The sequence below is a fragment of the Symphodus melops genome, assembly GCF_947650265.1.
Source record: "Symphodus melops genome assembly, chromosome: 4".
Lineage (NCBI taxonomy): Eukaryota > Metazoa > Chordata > Actinopteri > Labriformes > Labridae > Symphodus > Symphodus melops.
Genome location: NC_136694.1, coordinates 26447841 through 26475650, shown reverse-complemented (window position 1 = coordinate 26475650; position 27810 = coordinate 26447841). Strand labels below are relative to the sequence as shown.

Here is a 27810-nt window from a genome sequence, read left to right as displayed (position 1 = left end):
TTCCAGGTAACAGGACATTTTAGGATTTGCACTACTAGTCCTTGCTGCGCACCAAACTCATTCGGAGAGCGTCCTAAAGCCTGTCTGACAGCTGATAACGAAAGGTTTTAACTCTGATGCTTTACCACACTGTGCTCGTTGGGGAGAAGGGAGGATTTGTGACTCACTTTGAGCGGGGGAGGGAGAGGGCATCTTTGCTCATCCATTCTGCAACCCTGGAGAGAGAGAGAGAGAGAGAGAGAGAGAGAGAGAGAGAGAGAGAGAGAGAGAGAGAGAGAGAGAGGGAGCGAAAGAGAGGGGGAGAGAAATGAAACAATACTGAGGGAGCAGGTGAAATATCCACCTCACACTTCACACCTGTGAAAATAGACAGAGGAGCACATTGCAAAGCGTTTTTGATTTTGAGGTTTCTTGACATTATTTGTGCAGCAGCTCAGTTGCAATAATTCATGTTGACATAACACAAGCTCGATCACCAGACGGGCCACATGAACAGAAAGTAAAGGAAGTGATATCTACGGGGCTTTTAGAAAAGATAAGCAGAGGTCCATGAGAGCAGGAAAGGTCTTTTCTATCAAGCCGAACTTAAAGGTATCATCAACTACAATTTTTTTTCATTTAATGGCCAAAAACTGTCAAAATAAAACTTCCAATCCACTCTATGATTATTCTGCTGCTTACTCATAAACGCTGACAGTTCCCAAAGCACTGAGAGAGGGAGATGAGTAACTCAGCATTCCTGATCAGTGGCCCCCTTTATTGTCCAAAACCCTGCAGCATGACATGAAATGCATCAAATGTGAAGCACTTTTTTAAAAGGAGGGGGTGGGGGTGTGGAAAGCACTTTTGTTACCTTTGAAGATGAGTGCACAGCTTTCTGTTTCTCTTCCTCATTTCCTCTACTGTTGTGTGTTACTAATATCAATGCTGCTATTGTATACAGCTGGGGTTGCTCCTGTGCTGCTCAGCTTCTTTACAACCACAAGTAAACAATGTAAAAAAAAGAAGGAAAAAAAAGGTCTGAATTCTGCCCCCAAAATAGCTCCAAGACACACCAGACGATCCTGTTAAATGAGCACATTACGAACACGGATGTCCACGGTTAGAGAGCACGATTTATCACACATGTTCTTCATTGGCTTCAGCTGTAAAACTAAAGGAAGATGTTGTTTGATGCTCACTGCTTCAAATGTTTTCAGATAAAATGATGAAGTGTTTAAGGATCATTTGAAATTGACCGTGATGCAGCAAAGCCAAAGCTGAAAGGTCGATTTCATGCCAGTTTTACCTCCAAAAAGGAGAAACAAAAATACCGTAATCCGTTTGCTTTAGTCCAACATTCAGTAAGAAAATACTGAACTATAATTCTGTGTAAAAAGACTATATGTGGATGCCTTTGGGGGCTTGTCTAATCCACTGTTCTAGTTTCTGGTGTTTGTAACAAATTGAACATCCTGGGCCAAAAAAACAACTGCAGCTCCAACAAATCCATCTCGGCACATTCAGAAACAATTCACACATATAAACACGCACACAAAAAATAAAATAAATAAATAATATTAATAGCTGTGCAGAGAAAACACTGCTCTGTTCAGCAAATCCTCTAGCTTCAGGTTTGAATAGTAAGGCTCGAGCTATCACTACTGCCAATACGAAAAGCCCGTTAATGGCAAAGAAAGGGATGCACGGACAAGCGTTTAAAAAGTGTTGTGATCTGGTATACAAAAATAGCAGGACGAACAGAGAACAGGAGTCCAGAAACAGAAGCAAATGGAAGTTTTGTGTCCAAAGGGAGTGAAAATCTGAGGACGGCCTTTGATTAAAGTTTGTGAGAAAGTGTTTAAGCAGAATACAGAAGTTAAAGCCCCGGGAGAGTTGACAGTACCTGCATCCTCTCGATCATGGCAAGCAGGTCGGAGCTCTGAGGGAGAGAGTCGACACAGATCCAATCAGGATAAAAGGCTTCATTTTTGTGTTGATATTTCCCTGCTGTCTTTGCTCAACCTTCACCTCAAGACATGAATCCTCTTGTTTTTTAATCTCTGACCACCTGTCTAATTTCTTACTCCATCCCTAAAGACACCCCCAGCCCACTCGACAACAATCTCACTGAGGCTCTTGTTCTGCTCCGAGCAGGAGAACAGTTCCTCAGCAGTTCAAGACAAACAAGCAACTCTGGAGGGAGTAAGAGCCGCAGAGCTCAGCGGTGCTCGTCACTGTTGCTACAGCCAACAGCTCAGGCGACAGTCAAATTAGACTGTGATTTTGAAGACTGACGCTCTCAGGTGCATTAAAGAGATTTGTATTAAATCTAAAGGGGGACTTATTATTACCAGGAGATGGAGTTTGGCTTGGCCCTGGTTTGAAGAAGTAAAAATAAAATCTAAGCTATTGACAGCTGAGGATGTGCAGAAAAATGTTCCTTGAAAATTTAAAACTCCCACCATTAGAAATCAATATCATACAGAAGCCCTCAGCGAACGTATTCAATCATTTTACTTCCTCTGTGTATCGTGTCAATGATTCATTTATGTTTGGCCTTGGTTTGTAATGTTGGCCAGTTTCTCCAGACGGGAGCCATGCTGACCGCCAAATACAGGTAAACAGACCGTTTTCTGATTGTAACTTAGAGCAACAATAGAGGAATTTAGTTTGGTGGGCTTTGGCATAAAACCTACTTGCAGTGCAATAGCAAGCTGTAACGCTCCATATCAGAGCCCCCATGACAGACTTGACATGTAAAGTCAACGACAGCTGCATAAGGAAGCTGAAACTGCTACTGTAAGTTGCCGTACTGTTACTGCATGTACATAATCTCTTCCTCAGGTCTGTTGGGCCTGTTCGTCTTCTCTACGATCAACTCAGTTTGTTTTCATTACGGTGGTGTTGGTGATGGGAAGTAGCAAAAAGAATCACTCCCATGATTCCTTGCCAGTCTCTAAGTCATCTATTGTTATCGTTTTGGTTGAGAGCCCCCTGGTGGTGGAATTTACATACAACGTGTTTAATGAGTGAATGCTGAACCCATCGTGTGATCCCCTGGTAAAGAGTCTGTGCATGGCAGGAATAATAATAAAGCTACAATTGATCCTCTGGATGCTAAGATTCACGTCATCTGTGGTTTAATCTTTTTTATTATTCACCGTGTGTGCAGTGCTGTTCTGATACCGGTGCTTCTCATTAGACAAGGACGCTTCAACTTGTTACCTGCTTTATAATTACACCTCGACCATGCATCGCCACAGAACACAGTTAAGTGTGTTTTCTAATTAACAGAGGTGAAGGTAGAAAAAAAAAAACAGTATCAGACACGCATGTCTCATCTGCAGAGGATTTGAATCAGCTCCAAACAGAGCTGGAGAGGATCACAACCGCCCCGACGGCACTGCTTGTTGTGGGGGCGAGACCTCTGCTCACCATGTAACACAAGTGGACTGAAGTGCCAAGCTGATGTTTCCGCATGACAGCTTATATTACTGCAGGGCTTAAAACACACACACACACAGACACACACACAGACACACACACACACACACACACACACACACGCCTCATAACGAGAAAGCCTACCTGTGCATACACATTTCCTCCTTTGCATATATAAACACACATCTACTGTACATATATTACCCGCCATAAAACACGCTCATCTCCACTGACCCTGACCTGCTGTAGTAAAGCCCAAGGTGCAGCCTGGGTCTGTTGTGGCATGTGATAAACAAACAGTGCCATATGATTTTCAGAGAGAGCGACTGCTCTCCTGACTGCAAAACCAACATCAACAGACACGGTCTCACGCTGAGCAGATTATCAGTGAACCACGCAGACTGAATCTCTCCTGAGAAAGGTTGGCATCCACACACCTGGGCTGGCGGCACTCCTCATCCCTCCCTCTAAGTTGAACACAGAAGGGGATGGAGAATTTCCATTTTTTCTTATGCTGAAATGTGACAAATTAACCAATAAATGACATCAGCCCCATATACTCACATTAGCTTTTATGTTGTTTTCAGTTTGTAGTTTTCTGTCTTTAAATCCTGCAGTTTGTTGTTTTTATGGATTTATGCAGAACAAAGGTGCTCAATGCTTTTTAAATGTGCCCCCTACATAGACAACATGAGCTCTGTCAATATGGAAACAGAACGGTCAAATAAAGAATATGATAAACCTTGGAGCAATGACAGTTCTCTGAAGGTCTTTGTGTTGTTTAAATTTAGACTATTAGTCATCGTAAGAATGTTCTGTAATTTCTCGTAGAGCTGAGCAGTAAAGATCAATCCAGACAGAGTTCAACTTTTCTTCAGACTATTATAGCCTCCAATTTGCACCCCTGAAGTCCTCCATATCTACCAGTTAGCTTTTATTTGCAATTTTATTTAATACATGAACATGTTTTAATCATGCTGACAATAAAATAAAACTTCCCTAATTATCTAGCAGAAGTGAAAGTAATCTGAAGATTTTATGCAGACGTTATTTAATCATCATAAAGATGAGGCTTTTAACGAAATGTTTTTTGGGTTTTTTTGATTGGTGGTGAAGACTTGCTGTAGTGAGTTTTTCACGACTGCCTCTCAAACGTGGAATCTTCCTCTGATGTGTCATTGAGTATTGAACAAACCACGCGGTCAGTGCTTTCAAAATGTGCTCTCTTGAAAACTGACACGACTGTGTAGATATGAAGAATGAAAAGCACTTAAAAACAATACAGTTCAAGTTATCAAAGAAAAAGAAAAGATAAACAAACCCCAGGCCCAAATCCCAGGCAGTGAAGCATGACACTATCCTTCTGTACATTGAACTGAAATTCAATATCTCCTTTCCTGCAGCACCAAACACGTATAACTCTGTCTCTAAGCTACCTTAAGAACTAGACAAGCAACAATAACAGGAGCGAGAAGAAGCTCTCACTGCCAGCGAGTGAAAAAAATACTCACATCACTGAGACATCGTCTCTTGAGAAAAGGCTTACTGTAGGGACTGCTGAGGAGTCCGTCCAATAAGGTGCTCTTGGCCACCCTGATCTCAGTCATTCTTCCACTAGCACTGTTGCGGGTGAGCTGACAGTTGCGCTGGGTGTTGATTTCACTGTAAGCCACGAGGAGAGACAGCGAGATTGACAGACACCGTCGCTCAGGCGCTTAACCGAGAAGCTGGAGCTTGATGGCTGTCCATCAGAATCCATACATCAGAGTGTAGTGTGAGCATGTGCTGTAATGTGAGGATATCATTTCCTTCCTTCCCTTTTTTCAAGTCCCCCACCCTGTGACACACTCACACAGACAGACACAGATACAGACACAGACACACACACACACACACACACACACACACACACACAGCTGTTCAAAAGGAAGTGGTCGGAGGGGGTGGAACAATATTTATCCCCTCCCTGTGCTCGGAACTGCTATCTGCTCTTTTTAATAACACACACACACACACACACACACACACACACACACACACACACACACACACACACACAGATACACACACACACACACACACACACACACACACACACACACACACACACTGCATGTCAAAACTGCACAGTTCTCTTTTTTTGTGCGATTTGCAGATGCTACTTTTCCTATTTTCCCACATCTCATATTACTCAACCAAATATGCAACAGCAAAAAAAAGACAAAATCCTTCTCTATACATCAGCGACACAGCCACCAACGTCCACATATCATACAGTTTATGTCAAAGTCAGCTCAATGTGTTTTACAGCACATGTTGAAAAGTAGGTTTACAATTACGGCAGTGCTCTTAAAGACTCAAAGAGATGGTTACGAGCTTTTATGCTTCTATTTCTGTGCAAGCTTTCAGACACATTAACGACTCTTTGCATGCTGAAGTATGTTCTAGATCAATACTGAGTAGCAAATAGAAGTAACACAACCACTGGCTCACCCTGGATGACCTCTGCACCCCCTCCAGCCTGATCTCATTCCCCGGCCTTCAATTAGAGACGCTTTGTCACACTCCTCTAGGTCTTATTTAGAAGTGCATGTTATCTTTTAGTGTCTGCATGAGACACAACTGGCTTCTAACTAGCTTCGATATAAAAACAAATCTGCAGCAAGATTAGTCATTTAGCTCCACCACTCCAAATCTGACAGTCTCCGGCAGGTTGGAAAGTCAGACTCAGCAAATATACTGATCAAGTCTACCTGCTGGAAATTGGAACAACATTATGTATAAATTCAGTTTGGTGCACTTTGGCGCCCACCTAAGGTCTTGGAAAGCCACTACACTAGACCATGTACATTACTTTACAAAGAGAGGAATGCCAGGCGAGTAAACTTGTTACGAGAAGCCAAAAAACTATTTTGACTGACTTGTTACAGTAACATAACTGGATTTTGCGTCTTCCATTGCAAACGGTATAGTAAAGGATGTGTATTTGTTTTCCTCTGTTGACATGATGCCTACAGTCTGTTGGTAAATGGGTAACATTCATCCATCCATTTGTTCTGCTTATCAGAGGTTGGGTCGCGGTGGCAGCAGGAGCATTAAGTCAATCTAGAATTCCCTCTCAACAACAACATTTTCGAGCTCCTCCTTGGGGATTCCGAGGCGTTCCCAGGCCAGACGGGATATATAATCCCTCCGCCGAACTGGGTCTACTCCCAGTTGGTCATGCGCCAAAGGGAGGAGTCCAGGAGGAATCCCGATCAGATGCTCAAACCACCTCAACTGACTCCTTTCGATGCGAAGGAGTAGCAACTCTACATCGAGCTCTATTTGAATGTCCAAGCTTGTCACCCTTAGAGACACTAAGGTTGAGCCCAGCCACCCTCCAAAGGAAGCTAATTTCAGCTGCTCGTGATCATATTCTTCACTTTCTATAGCTTATGACCATTGGTGAGGCTTAAAACAAATAAACAGGTAAATCGATAGCTTTGCCTTCAGGCTCAGCTCCCTCTTGACCATACTGTAAGCACCAATAAACCTAGCATACATTAAACACTGATTCACCCTCCCTCACCATACGTGAAGGGAAAATACAGACAGACAGACAGAAAGAAGATATTTATGATAAAAAAAAACATCAAACAATGTTACAGTTTCCTTCTGTATCTTTTTCGACATCTCTATGGCGCCCATGCTCTTGGCCAGTCCTGCACAAACCAGCATTACTGGTGATGCTGAGTCAATCCGTCTCTCAATCTCACGATCCATCCTACCTTTACTCGCAACACGACCCTGATATACTTAAACTCCTTTACTAGCGCCAAGACCCCCCCCCCCCCCCCCCCCCCCCCCCTTACCTGGAGAGAACAATCCAGTGTTTTTCCAAAAGAGAACCATGGCTTTGGACTCGGAGAGGGTAATTTATAACATGCTACGTGAGCAAAGTGCAGACATGCAGTTTGCAAAGAATGAAACAGAATAAATTATGTAAAGTAACAAAGGGTTTATTATGTTCCTGTTTTGCTAAGTTACATGAAGTGAAACATTTTGTCACAGAGATGACTAAGACAGGAAAAAACTGCCAATAACTATTGCTTCATTGGTATGGACTGGGCATAATGTTTTGTTATAAATGGTTTATGAGAATGCATCTACTACTACTAAGCCCATACAACATGAAAATTTCATTTTTGTTACTTGGTCTTTCTTCACGCTTTTCGCCGAGATTTGCTTGGTGCTGCGATTACTGATTATATTCCCCACCCCCTCCTTCACAGTACTTCAACAGCGAGGTTTGAGTCGCCATCATAATTGAATGTCAACAGTAAAGAAACAAGTGGAGTACTCTGGGAACTCAGCATAGCAATACATCAGGCACTTTTCACAGCGTGCATGTCCTTGGTGAGGAAGCAACAATGTGAAAGGCTCCTTGTATTATCACTTCCACCAAGGGAGATTTGTGTGACAGGCAAGCGGCCCAGTTCCCTGCATGCAAGCCAACCTTCGCACCTCCGAAATCATCTGTGCACGGTTAAGCCCTGGTAGTACATGAGAAAATTTACATAACATAGATAGAGGAAGACAGAGGAAGGAAGGAGAAGATAAAGAGATGTGGGCTGAAAAAGGAGCTGCCATTCTGTGAAAGCAGCCTTTTCTGCGCTGCTCTCTCCATCAGGCCAGCATCGGATATCAACAAACACTGACCTACTTCTTAAAGAAAAAATATGCACTACTGAAAGCTTCCTGGGTGACAGATTCTCCCCATACATGTAAATGTTTTTCATCTGACAATTTAAGAATAACTCAAGTAAGCCAACAGTGTGCATTGATTTCCCAAGAGAAAAAACATATGGGTTGTTCTCAGCAGGCTGAGTGGTTAAATAGTTTTGAATAAAAAACAATGTAACATGGGAGGAGAGGAGTTCATTTTTTCCAACAGAAGCAAGGGAGACAAACGTTTGGATCCTGTGTGTAACCAAAAGACAACACTGAGGGGGTTTTTTTTTAACCCCTCTGATGACATGTTTCCATTTACTTACCCATTTAGATGTTATTCCCAATCGGTCTGTGTCGTTAGCCAAATGTAAAAAAAAACCCCAAAGAAAACAACCTTGTGTATCTGAGTAAGGCGTAAAAGGCATGCACAAAAGCATGTATTTGACCACCTTAGATGGACGAAATATTCTCATCTAAGGTTATCCAATAAGTCTGTTTTTTTTTTAACATCTTACTTTTGGTTGGTGTTGGTGTCTGATTTTTTTTTAGGTTCAGGTACAAAAACACAATCTACAAGATGAAAACTAAAACACTAAATGTAGCTTTGTTTCACACAGGACCCAGATTTCTTTGACGAGGTGATGTATTGTTTGGCCAATTTAACAGCATCAGCCCCTGCCTAAGTCTACGTCTTCAGTGACAGTTTCTTTGAGTGTCTAATTTTGAGACAGAGGGGTTTAAAATCAGAGTTGAAAGCCTGATGCTTCCTTTGCAGACCTAGAAATGGACAATGTGTGTCTGCATGAGACAAAGGGTAGAGACAAAGAACCTGGAATAAGAACGACTGCTATTTAATTACTGTCTAGTTGTAAGGTTACAATCCATTATCAGTGATCACTTCAGCCATGTCTAGACTGGCTTAAGCTGAATGCCAAACTGGGATTTGAGAACATTCATAAAGGAGGGCTGAATACTAATGTCCCTCCTTCCTGGTAAACTATGTTTAACTACTTTTGTTTTAGCAATAAGGCATACTGATTGTGAAGCTGTGATCCAGCTCTATCTGTCTGAAAAGTCCATCCATCCATCCATCCATTTTCTACCGCTTATCCGGGGCCGGGTTGCGGGGGCAGCAGTCTAAGCAGAGACACCCAGACTTCCCTCACCCCAGACACCTCCTCCAGCTCTTCCGGTGGGACCCCGAGGCGTTCCCAAGCCAGCCGAGAGACATAGTCTCTCCAGCGTGTCCTGGGTCTACCCCGAGGCCTCCTCCCGGAGGGACATGCCCGGAATACCTCCCTAGGGAGGCGTCCAGGGGGCATCCGGACCAGATGCCCGAACCACCTCAACTGACTCTTCTCGATGTGAAGGAGTAACGGCTCTACTCCGAGCTCCTCCCTGGTGACCGAGCTCCTCACCCTATCTCTAAGGGTGCGCCCAGCCACCCTACGGAGGAAGCCCATTTCGGCCGCTTGTATCCGAGATCTCGTTCTTTCGGTCATGACCCAAAGCTCATGACCATAGGTGAGGGTAGGAACGAAGATCGACCGGTAAATCGAGAGCTTCGCCTTTCGGCTTAGCTCCTTCTTCACCACGACGGACCGATACAGCGACTGCATGACTGCAGACGCCGCACCGATACGTCTGTCGATCTCACGCTCCATCTTCCCCCCACTCGTGAACAAGACCCCGAGATACTTAAACTCCTCCACCTGGGGCAAGGACTCCCCACCGACCGGAGGGGGCAAACCACCTTTTTCCGGTCGAGAACCATGGCCTCAGATTTAGAGGTGCTGATCCTCATCCCAGCCGGAGATGAGACTTTTCAGATGGAGGAGTCTGAAAAGTCAACCTACAAAAACAGCGTTGATGCCACACAGTAGATCGGTTCAATGTCACTGTTACAAGTTATATTTGACTAAAAACAAAGTTAATGTACAGTATGTGAATAAAAAGAAAATAATGTTACGTTTTACAAAACACATTTTTCCCCCCTATGTGATGATGATTCTTACATCCAGGTGGGCACCTAATTTTTTTCTGAGTTTCCGAGTTTTTGTTGCATCTTGAGTAGACGTTCATGTTCATTCTACCACTCAGAAACTCGTTTTTCCCATGTCTCTGACACCACATGAACGCACCATCCTATACAAAAATTTGTTTAAAAAAGAAGCGATGATGGATGATGTATCTAGGATTGCGTCCCACTCCTTTGCTCTCTAGACGGATTGTTTTCTTGCTTGCATCCCTCCCATTCAAACGTTCTGCATTTATATATAAACACTTAGTCCCATTTATAAAATTAACTTCAAATGTCTCTCCTCAATTCAAAGGCTTTGCGTTCTTCAGAATTTTAAGCTGCTCACGTTTCGTCTCCTGACCTCTGAGACAATATAGAGCCACTGCAGTGAATAAACTACCACTGTTTAATGCCTGAGAAGCCGCAAGCTACACATCTCTCTTTATACTGAGTTGATTACCAGCAGTGTTTGTGCGTTACTGTGTTTGCTTGTGCGTATTTATGAGCCTCAGCAAGAGTGCACGATTGTGAGTGGGGAACTGATTCATGGACTGAAGGACTTTCTTGGCTGAATGGCCAAATGATTTACTTTAAAAAACAGCAAGCAATGAATGCAGCATGTGAATAAATATGTATACAATAATTAAAACCCATTGCCTGCAGAGCCGAGAACTTTCTCCACAGAAAGAACTTGATATAAAGCTTTACTCTGCAGATCCTGATGAGCTGAATAGTAAATATTTGACTTCAGCACTTTCTTAACTCCTCACGACCAGAGCTCCGTTTGAATTTCCGTGGACAAATTGTCAATGATTTGCATCCAAAGCAATATCCACACGCCTACTCAGTCCCTGTTGCTCCGGTTATGCTCTGTGGGGTTAGCCGCATCCTCAAAGGCTATACAGTAAAATGGAAAACTAATCTTCAAAGAGACTCAATCAATGGGCACAGAAGCCTATCATTTCAGCCAGAGAAAATGTGCCTGGGTCCATTCATCAGGTCTGGCTCAAGAGAGAGGAGCCTGACCTTCCTTTGGCCACCGGGGGGCTGGGGGGCACAAATGGAGCTCAGGCAGATGGCTCCCTTCACCTCTTTACTGTCTCAGATGAGCTGGCTGATTGCTCGAGAGGTTAAGGTCTACAAACCTTCTACAAACCTGCTGCTGAGTTTTCTGGATTCTTAAGTGCATCTAAGACTCTCCTTTGAGAAAAGAGCTGCGAGCAGCTGTTTCTCTATAAACCACAGAACATAGCTCGTATTTTTAATGAAATCGACCAAGCATTACTGTGTAATGCATTGTTATCTATTATATAGAAGTATAAACCTTGTACTTTGAGCTCAAAGCAGCTAAATCCATAATTATCCCTCTATTGTAGCTGAAAAAGGCGAGGTGATCACTGAAGAAGTGCGCCATTAATTAAGTATGTTAATCCTTTAATTCTCAAAATGATTTAAATTGATGCTCCTGGATCAGAGAATTATTTTTGCATTAAGCGCTCTTCTTTCTTTTAAAAACCGAGAACAGACAATTTATCTGAAGATTCAGGTGAGTTGAAAAAAATTATCTTGTTAAAGTAGCTTCAAGCCATTAGCTTGCAACACTCTAACTCCACACTTGAGATTATTTCTTTTTTGTATTAACCATAGACTGTGTCGCACGTGATTGTAGTCTCAGCGACATCATTCGCTGGCTTCTGAAGAATGATATTGAAGCCCATTGGCGGTCATGTTGGAATTGCTGTTTTAAACTTTCTGTGAAAATAGTAGAAGACAAAGAGATGGAGCTGAGGCGGACCTTAAACCTCATCATGACAAACATCTTCAATGAGCCTTCCTCAGATCAGCCACGCCCCTTATACTCAATAACTGCTATCCTCCTTAAAATGATGACTCGTAAAAAAGAAAGTTGCCTCTTTGAAGAAGCCAAATGACAACCTCCAGAGTATAGTTCATCTCAGGTGATTAAAAAATAAACATTAGGGCTCGAAACACCCGCCGAGCACCAAAAGTGGGGAGATTTTCTGTTTGGCGACTACAATTCAGAGGGCTCTCCACCAAAGGGCGGGTAAAAAGTCATCAAACGAAATGAGCCACATTTGATGTATCTGCAGCTCGGAAAACTGCTCTGTGAAATACTTTCCATTTAAAAAATGAAGGCCAACTAATATTTTTTTTCAATTTCCTGATCTAATGAAATTATTCTATCTGTGAATTAAATCATTTGATTCAGCAGAACATAATGACTTCTCAATTAATTTGTTATTTGTGCAGTTAAAAAGAAACATTATTTCATCTGCCTCCTTGGCCGGTGAGTCAATTTTAAGGTGAAAGTTAATTTCAGACCCAGTCTGGAATTCTTGAATTACGTTAATTTTCACAAATTACACCAATTTATGGGCTTCACAGCCATCAGATCCATGTTCAAGCAGATTTGAAAGTCTGGCCCCCAAGGGGTTTATCAAGAAAAAAGCCCTTGTGCAAATGTAGATGATGACCCCTGCCTTAGGTCATATATATGACTTCCTGACTCACAGAAAGCTTCATACAACTTTTTACATACATGCTGTAATTCTTCCATGGACTGTTAAACTCTCTTTAATGCGTCAAATTAGTCGAGTTCCCTTTTTAGACCCACTGAATGTGAGACTAATTGTGGTGTATGTCACATGTATGGATCCTTAAAGCATGTTTGGATGAATCAGTTACTTTGTAACTTAACTGGGAGATCACAATGTTTAAAGATCTCAGTCCACCAGCTCTGACATCATCTATTCTTCACACTCAAGAGATCGCTTCAATGACTAAAGCTCCAAAAATGTGCAAAAACTGAAGTAGAACAAGATAGTAGAAAGTATCTTTTCAATGAAAAGACCAAAGAAGCACATTTCAAGATGTCAAAGACAGTATAATGAGTATAACATAGAACATATACTCTGCATTTCACTGATTCTAGCTCAATGACGTAACAAGCTTGAGCCAATCTGGTCTTTTCTTTGGCTGAGTTACTGAAGGGGCTTTAAACTTCAACCACTTGCAATTCCTTCAGCATCAAAACTGTAACTTTTTTGTTTTGTTTTGGCTTCTGACTTTAAAAAAAAACAACACTTTGCAGTGTCTCCCTGCACACATACATCGTCCATTCTGACACCAGCAACATAACACTTGATATAAATCTCCTACGACATTCAACACTGAAGTCTAACATTTACAAAACTAAATCAAACACGAGCCTGCCAGTCTATTCTGTGCTGTGTCACACACACCTGCTTATATTGAATCCCTTGCAAATTGTATTTCCACTGCATGTGTTACAAAAATAACACCAATGTGCCTCCTCCATATCCTACATACCGTATGTAGCAGAGAAACAACTGCTGCACATCTATATTTGTCACAGAATGTCGCTGACAGAGGGCACAGACCCTTCTGTCAGGCTCAGCAGCCTGCCTGCAGGGTGGGGGGGGGTGGTTTCGAGGCACCTTTCACTTGAGTGTTACAGCTAAAAGGATATGAAGAGCGAGACAGACGGAGGAAACCAGGAGGGAATTAAAATAAACAGATGCATCAAGGGTGGGAGTGGATGTGACACTATTTCAGTTCTGAAAATAACTTGCTGTCCTGGTCTTGTAGTATCATAGATGCCAACTACTTTTTGGACTTACTGCTTTAAATGTTACTATCTGTTAACTAATACCAATGAAAGACCAACACCAGCAATACAATAAAGAGAAGAGTGGCTTTTGTTGTGTATCATTTACATTCAAAGTACATGAGAACAAACTTTCTCAAGGAGGATCTATCACAGCAAGAAACGTCTACTTCAGTGTTTGTATGAGGATTTGATTATAATGGAGACTCTGGAACACGTTTTTTTTTTTTTTTTACACTTCCAAATGTCTGCTGTGAAAATTCCTGACTGTGTGAAAAATTCATTCATCAGTTTTTGATTCAAGCCATGTTTAAATTCTCAGGTTTCACATTCGTCAGAGAAGATTTGTAGCACGTTCACTCTCTGTATCAGATAGCAGAGAGACTGTGCAGAGAGCAACGCTGTGTCGGAAAGAGAAAGGCAGCGAGTCAAAGACTCTGTGTTACCTTTGAATGTGAGGGAAGAGGAAACGGATGGTGGGAGTCTTCGAGTGAGGGCTCTACTTCATCAGAGATGCGAGGAATCCTTCCATCGTGTTTCCTGTGAGTCAGAGAGGATGGAGGGAGAGAGAGCGAGAGAGAGAGAGAGAGAGAGAGAGAGAGAGACAGGTTAGGGCCGGCCTTCAGTTCAGTTTCTTATTTAAGCAACATGACCACAGGAAAAGTGACTCATCCATTCAAAGAGGATCATTACACTCTTACCAAATTGTGAGGCCTGTCATTATTGCTCTACTGTCTTGAAGTATTTCATTGCGAACTTTGTGCCCTTTGTATAGATCATAGCCTCATTCAAGGTTGTCTCAGTGTGTAAGCAACCTGACCAATAAAGCTGATTCTTATTCTGAGGTTGAAGGCGACTGATGATCAGAGGCCAGTGCAGAGATCTGCTCAGAGGAAGAGGGGCATGCAGAAATGTAGAACAAAGTGACACTTGATACAGAGCAGAAGAAGAAAAGAACTCTCAGCTTTTCATCTCTTAACCCGCTGCCCCCGCCTTTCTCTCTCGATGTGTTCCCCTCACCACCCTCCCTCCACTCCTCCTCTCTCTCTCTCTCTCTCTCTCTCTCTCTCTCTCTCTCTCTCTCTCTCTCTCTCTCTCTCCTCTCTCTCTCTCTCTCTCTCTCTCTGTCTGTGATTGGAGTAAATTACCAGTCTGACCAGGATTCTGCTCGCAGCATATTAGTTCACACTTTGTCTCACATGACGCTCAGTCGCTAGAACTGGCAGCCCGTCTGTGCGTGCAACCTGTTCTCCAACCTGCAGCAGAGGGCATTTCTAAAGGCTGCTGCAGAGCAAAAGACAGACTCAGAACAATGGCCCATCTGACTAATAGGTGACAATGGAGTGAGAATTGGTGGAGAAGTGCACAATTAGCCTATTTTCACTATACCAAGCCGCCAAGTAAAACAGTGGCCTACTGTGTCTTAAAATCAAGCTTTGGTACCATTTATCAGCTTTTTATTTGAATGTGGCCTCGACGTCCATCACTAAAGTTACAATAGTCCATTTGGGGGGGAGGATAAGGAAATTTCAAATTTCATTTGTGAGACCAGGGTTTGAATTCTGTGTGAAAGAGAAGTTACCTTCTTTAAAAATTACAAAAAATTACATTTGTGAGGAAGTTACCTCATTGTCTTAATACATGAGCCACATATAGAACCCAAACTATGATCTCTTCACCAAACCTAACCGACAATTTCCACATACTACGTGCACGCTGCAAACTCAGTTCCCTTAGTTCTACTGCAACAAGGTCACATATTCAAAACATTAAATACAATGTGTGGGGGGGTAGAAACAATCTTTGCACATGCATTTCATAAGACGGGTGCGTAGGAAAACAATTTGTTCATCAAAAGCTTAAAGGTAAACTCTGCACTAGATCTTCAACAGTTTGTTCAACAGTCCTTTTTCGTTACTCTTTTCACCCCGAAACCAAAGAAGTCTACACTCGTCCCTTTTCCACCTCGTCTTGACCTCTCTCACTCAGGCTCAGTAACCTTTGGCCTGCTTAAAAGCATCAATAAAAAAAACTACAGATATTCATGTATTGATTTCAGTTATTGTGAATCATCATCCTGTGGACTGTTTTAAGATGCTTTGCTGTATTACTAATCATATTAGTGAAGTGTACTGTGCACGGATCGGAGCAATCACACCAGTCAAACCAACTGGATTTTGGGGGGTGAAGTGTACTTCGGCTCGAAACAGATTTGAGGCAAAAATAATTTCTTCAAAAAAAAAAGAAAAAAAGAAGAAAAAAAAAAGAGCACTTGAAGAAAATGTCCCTTCTTCTGAACTGACTTCGACTCTTCTCACTTTGATGTGTGGTATTAAATGTCTGAAAACCACAGGATGAATTGGGATTAAATTGATATCATGATTTACTCCAGCCAAGTGCCGCAGAACAATCTGTTGTATTTGTCATATTTTGAATTACAACATGCAGGTACAATCACACATTCCTTCATTTTTTCATTCTTACCGAACGCGCAGTGCGTTGAAGGCTTAGAGGCTTAGAGATTCAATCATTTACAGCAGCTCTTTCTTCTGCACACAGCCCATTACAGATGAAAACACCTTGCATGTACAAAAACTGCAGGGAATCTACAAGTCTGAGTAAACAGAGCTACACATCCCTGACGACAGCCTGCTGACCTGAAGATGAAGTCAGGAAATCTGTAACATAACAGAAACACTGATGTTCTTTGTTGCTTCTGATCCCTGTTGAATCCCAGAAAAGACGAAATAAAGCTGTCTGATCTTTCGCACTGCTTCCTCGGCTTCTCAGAACCGGCATGAACCATGCTACTACGTCTTACATAGAAAGCTACAGGAGCACAGTGAAAAGGATGTACAAGTCGGTTTCCTGTCTGTAAAATCAGCCCAAAGGAACAGACTCACTGGGTTTGGTTATTTGCCCACTATAGACTGAAGTGGTGCCATGTTTGACCCTTCATTTGGTCTTGTTCAAATCTGTCTAAACTAAAAACTTTAAGAACTGAAGCCTCCCTCATTTTGCAACAGAAAGCTTGAATCAGTACATTCTGTGTTTCTTGCCAGTGTCAATTCATTTTGTTGTAATTTGTGGAAGAAAAGAACGTTTTCAAATGGCGATGGCCAGCAGCAATCTGGCTAATGGAAATACCTGCAATGGAAATACATCGTTACCATCTATGCGAACAGTGACTATATATCCCTCATACTTATCCTTAAATCTATGTTTGGTGCATCATGTTTTACCCTCTGTACAGCAAATTTAAGTCACCTGCTAGATTCTTTTTAGCATGCAGACAGTGAACCCAAAGCTCCCATGTGCGACTTTGTGATCCGTAATGAAAGGAGAAGCACAAAGGTGCAAATCAATCTTGATTAGAAGACTCCACAGACAGAAAGATGACGGCTCCCTGACAGCCTGCCACTTTCACTACCGCTGGCATGCTTGGTGGCTCTCATCACAGAAGAAGAAAACATTTTCTGTGCTCTGTGTGTGTGCGTGTGTGTGCGGGTGTGTGTGTCTGTTCATACCGTCTCTGAATTAATTTACAAGACTGATAACAGAAATATATCTGGTGCAGGGTAAATGCTAAGTTTGACTCAGAGAGAGATTTCAGACTAGCATATTGTGAGATACACATTATCAAATACCAGCATCCTGACATATGACACGATGATACTGTGTGATGGATTTATTAAGGCTGATATAAAGGAGGAATAATCAGTGATTCTAAGAAGATGAATATATTACAAACATGCACAAAAGTGGAGTGGCAAATTACAGTCTAAACACATGGCTTTACTCAAGTTAAAAGTGTGGATAAAAGCCGTCAAACTTTTAGTTTATGAATATTTTCTGACCGATTCCTAATTCAAGTTCTGTTTCAAAAAATCAGTTTTTACCGCATAAATTAACATGTTCACAGCCTAGTTAAAAAAAATGAAATAGGTCTGATTTGTCATTGTCATCAGGAGCACTCACTGTATGGGAGGTGATTTCTATATAATCAGCTCTGTTTTGTTTTTGTAAACGATATGTGTTATCCATAGGTTAGTGATTGGCAGGTAGGAGCGATGTGACGGTTCATCATAAAGCTTAAAACCCGGCTCAGCTCTCAGCCTGTCGTTAGGTTGACTGAAAGTGAAGGTGAGACAGCATATCCAGCACGGTGGCGAATGCTGATGAACCCCCGGAGCCCCGTGCAGTAACAGATGGCTGACATCACTCAGTCCTCGTCCAAGAATATTTACAGCTGATGCTTTAGTATATATCAACATGGACAGGGCTGTGGGCGGGGACATGCCCACTTTCACATCCACATGCCGTCACCATCAGCCACAATATTGTACAGTCTCTGGAGACACACACACACACTCAGGTTTGCAAGATAAACTAGGTTTTTTGACGGCTGACTCGAGAAGCAGAAATGTCATTTTTGGGGAATAAAACATGTTTTTTTTTTTAAGTCGAGGTCTCGAGGCATGTCAAGTTTGAACCGTAAGTCCAGGCAGCGAGTGCTGAAGAGGCAGAAGGCAGGGAGGGGCTGGACGGGATGGGGGACTTGTCTGATGGTAGGTGCTGCCCACAGGAATATTTGAATGTTACGGCTTCAACGTTCTTATGCAAAGAGGCCGATAATTTGGAAATTCATATCATCCACATTTCACAGCAGGCCACTTAAATTTGAGTTTAAATCATCTCAAGCAGTCCACTTGTCACCCAACAGTCTGCTGTAGTTTTTATAGGGTTTGGTGACAAAAGAAGCCAAACATACTGTATTTTGCCAAACAGATCAGCCAATAAAACTATTTAATTTAATTTAATTTTCAGCTGAGAAAAAGCATTCTGGGCTTTAGTTACTCTCTCTAAGAACTGCAGCATGTTCTAATGAGCTTTGGACCTGCAGTCAGTCACAGGTCAGAGCTGGGAGCAGCATCCAGGTGGCCGGGTCATCGTGTCATTTATGGACGTGATGATTGGCACACTGGAGGATTGTAACTAGCAGCACTTATCCATCCAGCTTTAACAATGACAGAGGGGGCTTACTGCAGAGCGCTCCCTAATATGACCCCAGGTGAAAGGTTCTTTCTTCACTGACAGCTGATCTACTTTTATGAGTCGAATTACTGCCAAATAGCCAATAAGAAAAGGGAAGTAGTGAATCCTTGTGTTTCACATCGACAAGAGGAACACATTTCTTGTGTCAGTGCTTATGGGCTGAGCGTGCATTCACCACAAACATTTGTTTCTTTCCTGACTTAAAATTTATCTTGCTCTCTGATAGACAGACTGTGCTCAAACTGCTATCCTATTTCTCTCTCTGCTTCAAAGTGGAATTATTTGTCCGCAGTCATATAAATGTGTGTCACCTAGCAACATCACATACTGTATCTCCTGAATCGCTGAAAAATGCAACACCTTAAAAGGAAACCCATAACCCCACTCGAAATGATGAATGTTGGCGTTAAATGAAATGATACTACCAAAGTCATGAGTCATCTCACTGTAACATGCAGTTTTTTTTAAGAGACAGAGCATTTTTTTCTGAAGATGAGTCTGAATTGACCAAGGATATCATTGACTCTTTGCTGAATAATACATATACATCACATTATACTGAGGAAATACATTATCAGATCATCAACCGAGGCAAGTCAAGGTGAATATAAATCTCCAGGGTTATTCAAACATGCCCTCGACCACCATACGTCGTATAACTGATACATTACTTGACTTGTACAATGACTTGCACATACTTTCTGTTATATTTCAGATTCTCCTCCCACCTCTAATCCCCTGTAGAGACCAAAAATAGCATATTACAAAATGCTAACGTGAAGCACCAAAGCAAACAATCTGCCAAGGACAAATGGTGAACTACGTCAGTGCATCAGTGAGCCAAACTCCAAAATATCCGGTCTTCACCTTTAAGCCTTCTCCTATTTATATTTAAAAAAATGATGTTCATGTGTTTATTTCTGGCTGAAAAAAAGTTTCTAAATCGGACACAAAGCAAAAAAAACAAAACAGCAAATTAATCCCATGCGTTCCCCGCTGAATGCTGGGTCATGAGCTCTGATAAGGTTTCCAGATTTATGTAGTCCAATCATGGCTCAGACTGGGGAGAACCTTTTAATACAAATGAGCTGCACATACTGAAATGTTCTGCAAACTGAATTTAAAATGTAAGTCTGAGTGGGATGGTTTTGTACAGTGGATGGTGCAGTCAGGAAGGGATGGCCTTCATGGTAGTTATACTCAATCATTTGTTTTCTGGCAATGGTTAAAACAGCTTCATGGTGATTTCACACATGCAAAAAAAGTCCTAGAAAATGTCCCAAACTTTCAAGCTTGAGTTGAATGTGTGAACACAACAGACACATCTTTTAATGCCACTTTAGCCAGATTTGTCTCCTCCCTGTCTCAGGGTAAAATGTGTTAACAAGCCAGACAATATTGAGGAAAAATCAGTGCTAGCGTCTGGCATCATCTTTATACACCTAGTGAAACTGCTTCATTTCATCATATGACCAGGCTCCTCGCGCCTATACAATTTTTACATCATGTCCTGCAGCCTGAGACAATCCTCCACACCACCACTCCCATGTCCGACAGGGTCTACTTTCTTCAGAAGCGTACGTGAACATGCAACTCAAGACTATTTCAGCAGCTGCCTGGAATGTTCAAAAGGTTATCTTTGTCTTGTGCAAATTAGATGGTGGAACTTTATACCCAGCATCCTTATATATTGCCCATGTATGCACAGAACAATAATTTTTTGCTGGGATGTGGTATAGGTTTTTTTAAATAGCGAGTACATAAAAACACAGCAAGGATGGCTTAAAATGCACTGTTAAACTATGGATGGGCTATGTTATTGTTCTCTAGGATGCAAAAGTATTCCTACATGTTTTAGATGAGTGGAGGGCACAGTGAGCCAGTCACTGAATGTTTGACCACACTCACTCTAAAAGTTCACTGTTGCACCCATGAGCTTCAATTTTAAGAGAGGTGTTTTTGAGATGTTGTTTTGTCACACACACACACACACACACACACACACACACACACAGAGAGAGAGAAAAAACATCAGGTATTGTATTCAATCAGATACAGTACATCATAAAATTGTATCTTAATTAGCATATCCAATCTTAACATATGGTCAAATATTATGAGAGATCAAAGTGATCTTAACCTTTGTCCCTTGACTACCAAATTCACATCCTGAGTCTAAATAGATGCTTTTGACAAACTTTCCTTTAAGGCATTCCTAAGAAATTACATTTACAAGCCTGCGATGGAGACACGATCTGACAGCCAGAAAATATAACTCAGAGGCATATAAATAGTGAAAGACAATATTGCACAGCATGCAAGTCAAAAACAAAACAGCAACAGATTATTCTGCCGTGTGGTATGTACTAAATATGGTCATGACGAAGGCTTAGTCGTTATCCTTCTGCTGGACATAAAAAAATGTAGACTTTTATAACAAGACATTGGTAAACTAGTGTTTACCATCCAATGCTTCATAACTATTTATTGTTATGTTTGATACTGTAGGTGGTTTAAAGATCAGTTGAGTGTCAGAGTCAATGTCATCCACCATTGGAAAAAAACCTTATCATCACTTACACAAAGATACATTTTAGAGGCACACAATTTAAATAGTGAAAAAACAATGTATAATGGGGTTAATCCCAAGGCTTGCCTCAGAGGCTCAGCAAAAATCGACAATTGTTCTAGTAAATACTGTTGACCCAGGGCTAAATACTGGCCGAACATGACGGCCGCCTGTGTGCCAGCTCAACAGATGCACTGGCAAACAAAAGAAAGCCACAGGCACAGCAGGAAGAGTCGAGTATCAGCGGTCTGAATGCTGCTATGGTAGAATTAGTCTGTCTATTAATGGAAGACTAACTTTGCCTATTAAAGCTTTAGGACAGGCTGCATTAGACAACTGCTGCTTAGCAAGAAGACCTGGGGGTATGTCGCTGATAGAGAGACCAGAAGTGTTATCCATGGTTCTGTTACTACCAAAATGTTCAAGAAGAAAATTAATAATGCAAAGCACCAGAAACATATCCGGTAACAGTGCACCATAATGATCCAGCTACCAATTTCTAATAACCCAGGTAATGAGAGAAGCTGTGTTCATACAGAGATGCATCAACAACACCATAAAGACGCTCTGCCATTACTGCTTTATTAAGTTGAACAACGCCATCACATCGCTGACCCATGTATGACTTCAGTTAGTGTGCAAAAGGCTCTGTCCTGTCCTGCAAGCTCAACCATTTACACAGATGGTGATTTGGGATTTGGTGTACAGTGTTATCCTTCCAAATGTTGTTTGTGTAAAGGATCAGTGGTCGAGTCGGTCGTCTCTCAAACAGATTGTCAGGGGTTTGAACCCCAGCAGTCGAATGTCAAAGTGTCTTTGGGCAAGAAACTGAAGCCAAAGTTGCTCCCTCTGCCTCATCAGAGTGTGAATGTGGTTTGTACAGGTCGGTGTAACCTACGCTGTGGTGTATCACTTAGAGTAGTCTGAAGACTAGTAAAGCACTGTACAAGCTCTAATCCATTAACTACCTTTTTTTTTTTTTTTTACAGAATTCAACCATCATTCATATTGCATACATTGGTTTCCATACATTTCCACTCCAATACCTCGATTGTCTATCAGTAGATCCAGAGCACCATTTGGATTACAGTGCAAAATATATACACATTTTGGTGTTAAAAACACTGAGCTACAACTACATTTTCCAACTTGTAAGCGTACCAAAAAAAATATTTCTACACCCAGTGTAGTTGCCCTCTACTGGTTGATACAAGAATGCAGGTTTAAGGCCGTTTTGTATTAGAATCAACCTTTTGAAATTAATCGGTTTTGTCCCCTTATTCTCAACAGTTTATTGAAAAGAGAGTGAATTTGGCCAAGCACAAACTTTGAAGTCATTTTGTATGGCACTTGTTTTTTTCCCTCCATACTCGCCTCCATGCAACAGTCAAAAGAAACTTGACTGAATGCAAAGCTCAAAGCACCCTGTGAGACTTGAATCATATTTCACAATTCATCTTCACTGGAGCAGCTCCAGCTTTCGCTTTTCAATAGCATTGTAGATTAAAATCGTGCTTGGGGCTCGAGTTCAGATAAAACTCCCAAATACCAAAGAACAAAAAAAAAAAAAAATCTGAATCATAGCTTCTTTTTTTTTTTCTTAACAGGCATGTCTTCCATGGCTGCATCTTTCACCACACATGCAACTCACACACAGAGTACTAGACAGGAGAAAAGAGACAAGAGCAGATGAACCCTTGAGCTTTGCAGGTCCACAAGAGAAGAGCAAATCTAATCAAGAACAGCAGCTAATGTACAATGAAAGCAGAGACATTTAGTGGAGATGCTAATCCACCACTTCCTGAGAGAAACACAGAGGGGTACAGAGAGAAAGTTCAGGGTCTACAAATCTTCTTAAAGTAAAGGAAAAGCGAAATGTTACGTCCTATTTGTCATGCTTCTGTTCTATCTGTCTGTCTTGTACTGACTTGAGAAGCTTTTTTCTAAATGTATGTATCTTTTATATGATCCTCCGTCATCCCTATCTGATCTTACCTGGCTGTAGAGCTCCGTCTCTCCTCTTCAATAACTTGCTCGTGCTCTCTGTAACGCTCCCTCCGTGTGTCTGACTCAGACTCTCTATCCTCCAACACCTGCTGGTGAAGATCTGCCTCTCTCCTGTCAGATGATGCTGAGAGCAGCCCTCCCTCTTTCCTCTGTTTTCCTCTCTCTCTCTCTTCCTCTTTTTCTCACGTTCATGCGTTAACTGACAAAGTACAAACGCTGATCTCGATCTCTCTGCCGATGTGTCTCCCTTTTGTTCGCTCTCTGTGACAGAGAGCTGCCTGTCTGAGCTGTGGGTGTTGCTTTGCTCAGCGTTTGCTCCACCGAATCTGCCTGTTAAGAAGAGATTCTGCTCGCTCAATCGGACAAAAACGCCATGGCCGGATGTGGGCTTGAAAGCAAAGTTCTCAAAACAAAAGGGGACATTACCTCGTTTGAAAGGCGACATCAAATCTCTCCCATCCTAATTATCTGCCTCCCCGCTCTGACAGCTTGTTTCAACATCATAAAACCTCTCCTGCAGAAATTAAAGTAGCCATCCCATTGTCCATTTGACACATTAGTGGCAGCTGAAAAGCGCTCAGTGCTGCAGATGTTGTAGACATGCTCTCACATAATGGGGAAAATCACTTGCTCAGCCCACAGAGGAATAGGCACAGGTCAGTGTTGTCTAATAAATCACTGAGTAATCACTTCCTGCTAATCCTCATGCACAAGGCTGAACAAGACATCACAACACATTTCACACTAAGTCACAACAAGGAAGTCCTGCATCAACATTTCCCACTTTCACATATTCTTCTCTGAGTCTATACTGAAAGAAAGTCCAAGGCTGGCTTTGAATGAATGCTGACAGCTGAACCCATTTTTAGAAGAACTCTAAACTGAGATTATATGGTAATGACGTTACACTAAATACAGACTGAATAACTGATAAGAGTAGAATATCATCTATGTAGCTATGGTGAGGTAACCCATACATTCATGAAATCTCCTGTTTGGTATTTTAGCAGTTGCCATCTTGGTTCGCTGAATTCAGAAGAGGCCATATTTTGATGACAGAGAGGATACACAGGATGACTTGATCCTGGTTGACAGATGGCATTTTTAATGACTAGTCATTCACAGGGTCACAACCTAAGTAAATACTGATTTATTGTTTATTTGACTCTGAATGGGACCATACTTTACTCTCTAAACACAATGCTGTATTGGATGAGACAGGAAGCGATAGTGTAAAAAGTCATAAAGAAAAAAATTGAGCTTTCTTTTTAATGCAACTGGACTTCTTTTTGCAACACGTGGGGTGCTGTAGGCAAAATGAGAGGATGCAGATTTTGTGGAACTCAAGCATGAGCTTCATTCAAAACCATTAACACTAAGGTGTAACCTCTAGTGTGTAAATATGACAATGTTCAGAAAAGCCACTTGAGTCTGGCTCCAAAGCTGAGGAGATCCCATGTTGAAATAGCCCTTTTAAAAATAGCCTTTTTTTTAAACTTTTGTCTCTCTAGCTCAAGTTGGAAAAACTTCACGGGGTATGAGCACATTGGTTCTGACAATATCAGGGCTAAAAATGATGAATTAATTAGCACAATTATGGGTGTGGTCGAGTTAACTTTCAGCGATTTGCCGAGGGCCTGCCTCACCATGTCACCTGTTTATAGACTGATTGAAAGTTAGGTGGAAAATAGCATTTCAAACATGGCGACTGCCACCGTGGGGCTTCATAACACCTGTTCAGACACCAATGGTTGATGTTACTGAAACTACGTCAGTGGTTTATCACATTTGATTCAATATTAATGTGTTAAACATCAATATGAATCATCAATTTTAAAATGTTTAACAATACACAAGAATTTTTCTATTAAAAAAAGCTGAAATAAAATATCCATAATTCTAAAGTAAAAAAAAAATATCAGGATGATTTTATTCATAATACAACTGACAAGTGACGCCACATGACCGTGTGAATGTGAATGACATGATGACTGTAATTCCTGCAGATTTAGAACTTTTTTTTTACATTTAGTCAAATCATACTCGTAAAATATTTATATATGATGTTAAATGTGGGAGTGATTACACCCTTTTTTGAGTTCAGCCAGCATTTAAAAAAAAATGTGGTCTTAAAGTTTAATCAGTGTACAAATAACAGTTAAAATCCCGTTTTTGTTGTGATGCAGCGAGAACATGGCAGTAACTCACAGAGAGACCGAGACCAGACGAATATTAACTACCTGAGGCATGCTGTCAGATAAACACAAGAGTTCGAATGCTTTTGCTGTGACTACTGTGTCACGCTCCTTGCACTAATACACAGGGCTATCCCACACATGAATTAGACCATGCAGGTGGAAAAAAAGACGATTACAGATCTTAATATAAAACAAATCAGAGCTTACCAAACAGACTCCACCTTTTGGAAAACAGTATCAGAGAAGCTCATTTTCCAGAATTTCAAGCGCATACTTCCTCCTCTGGCTGCACCTTTGCTCTGAAGCATCACCTCTGAAACAGATTTAGCTGCTCGCTGGTGTTACAGTTGGAGTTATGCTAAGAGCACTGAGCTGCAGGAAATGTAATGATAGTTGTGCCAATCAATAAGCTGGGCTGCATGCCCTGAAACCAAACCATGAGGGGATGTGAGCCAAGCCTCTAGGCGTCTTGTTGGCTCGTCTACACCCTCCTGTGTGTATGATGTTACAGGTAGCCCAGAGCTGGCTTAAAAACACAAAAACGGTCGTAAAGGGAAACCACACAAACTCGTTTTGTTCTCATTTATTACTCAGGAGTTCCAGGGTTACACTGAACAACCTACATTTGTTTTTTTCAGCAGAGTTCCCAGGTATACAGCTCTAAAACTCGCCTGAGATGGATCGTGTTTCCCCAGGGAGCGCAGGAACCATCTGATCAGGCAGAGAAGGAGCATGAAGCGTGCAGGTTAAGTAGAACCAACACCTTCCTGCCTGTTTGGAGCTTCTCAGCTGCCAGCGGGGAGGAGCTGAACATGAAAGAATCTTGGCTCACACGGGGCAAAACTAATGGAAGTCAAACCAGGTCAGGTGGAGGTTGACTAAACAAATTATCAGCATTTTATTCCAAGTGAGTACTTGGGAATTCAGATTTGTCAAGTTAATCAGACGGCGTGCAACTATGAAAGCAACTGTATGTGGGTCAGGCTGAGACTCTTCAGATTCTTTCTTTTCCACTTCTCATTTCATTAGTTTCATCCCTCCCTGTGTGTCTCATTGTGACTGTCTGCCTCCCTCTCCCGAGGCACCCGGACCATCTTTAAACTATACACACCAACAATCTGCAGAGGATACTCTTGAATAAGAGTAAGCAACACTGACAGATTTACATGAATCCTTCCGACAACCGTCATGTAGAGAGCGTGAGCACAACCAAACATGCTGTAATCCCCTTTGTTTAAAAATATAGAGTATAGCTTATAACTCATCGGCCTAAAGCAGAGCCCCGACTGTAAGAGTGCATTACGCACATCCAACCCAGATACTGTTGTGTCTAATCTACTGACTCTTTATATAAATATGAACAATGTGTCCCCATCTCCTCTTGTACAAAAGTAAAGCCAAAAACTCCTCCCACAGTAGGCGCTGACACATTGCACATTTGGAGGCTGTGCAGTGGAGACCAGCGAGCTGAGCTGGTATTCGGAAAACGTTAGAGAAGAAACAGTCAAAAGAGCTTTTTTATTCTTTGGGTCTTCACCAGCAGGTGATGGAGGATAGAGAGTCTGAGTCTTTGATTGATTTGTTTTGTGTGACCAATAACACACTTTCCAACATTGGCTAAGGTACCGATGGCGTTTACAATTACTTGGAAAGTTATAATGATGATGAACAGTTTTTAACCCATGCAGGGAGCTAGACAACTTAAGAACGCCCAGCTCCATCCCCCTTCTTGTCCTATTTCACTTAAATTCTCACGTGATCTCCCAGAATATTTTATTTTGGAATGACTGAATTAATATTGGTCTGATTTCAGATCAGATTTCATTTCTGCTCAAAATATTCTACAAACAACTTTGAGGGTTGTATGGACTTGAGCTTGTATAGTTTCTTTCTTCTGACTACTCATAGCACTTTTACACCACAGATCACGCCTCCCCATTCTCACACAGAGGGCAGAGGCTGCAATGTTAAGTGTCCATCTGTGTGCTGGTGAAAAGGCAGGAGCAACTTCGGATTAAGTGTCTTACCCAGGGACCAATTGGACACATTGGAGCAGGAGCTGGGGATTGACCCCTGAGCCCTTTTTTCCCCTCAGTTTCACTCATTCATGTACAGAGCGGTTTCTCTGCAGCAGAGCAGCTTTCTTAGTTTTTAAAGTACTAAAGTACTACTG

At 41.7% G+C, this 27810-nt stretch overlaps 1 protein-coding gene across 9 annotated transcripts in view; it reads right to left on the bottom strand.

The window, feature by feature from the left end:
• rap1gapb (RAP1 GTPase activating protein b) overlaps positions 1 to 27810 on the bottom strand; it is a 98579-nt gene that overhangs the window by 30908 nt on the left and 39861 nt on the right. For 6 of the 9 annotated variants that reach the window (XM_079341836.1, XM_079341831.1, XM_079341830.1 and 3 more), the window contains exons 3-4: positions 14255 to 14348; positions 168 to 215 (exon numbers count right to left, since the gene is read on the bottom strand). In XM_079341836.1, the coding sequence (XP_079197962.1) occupies positions 168 to 206 (39 nt within the window). In that variant the 5' untranslated portion in view covers positions 207 to 215; positions 14255 to 14348. Of the gene's footprint in view, positions 1 to 167; positions 216 to 4937; positions 5434 to 14254; positions 14349 to 23427; positions 23609 to 27810 lie in introns of those variants that run through there. The other 3 variants (XM_079341837.1, XM_079341833.1, XM_079341838.1) reach the window with 3 other exon arrangements.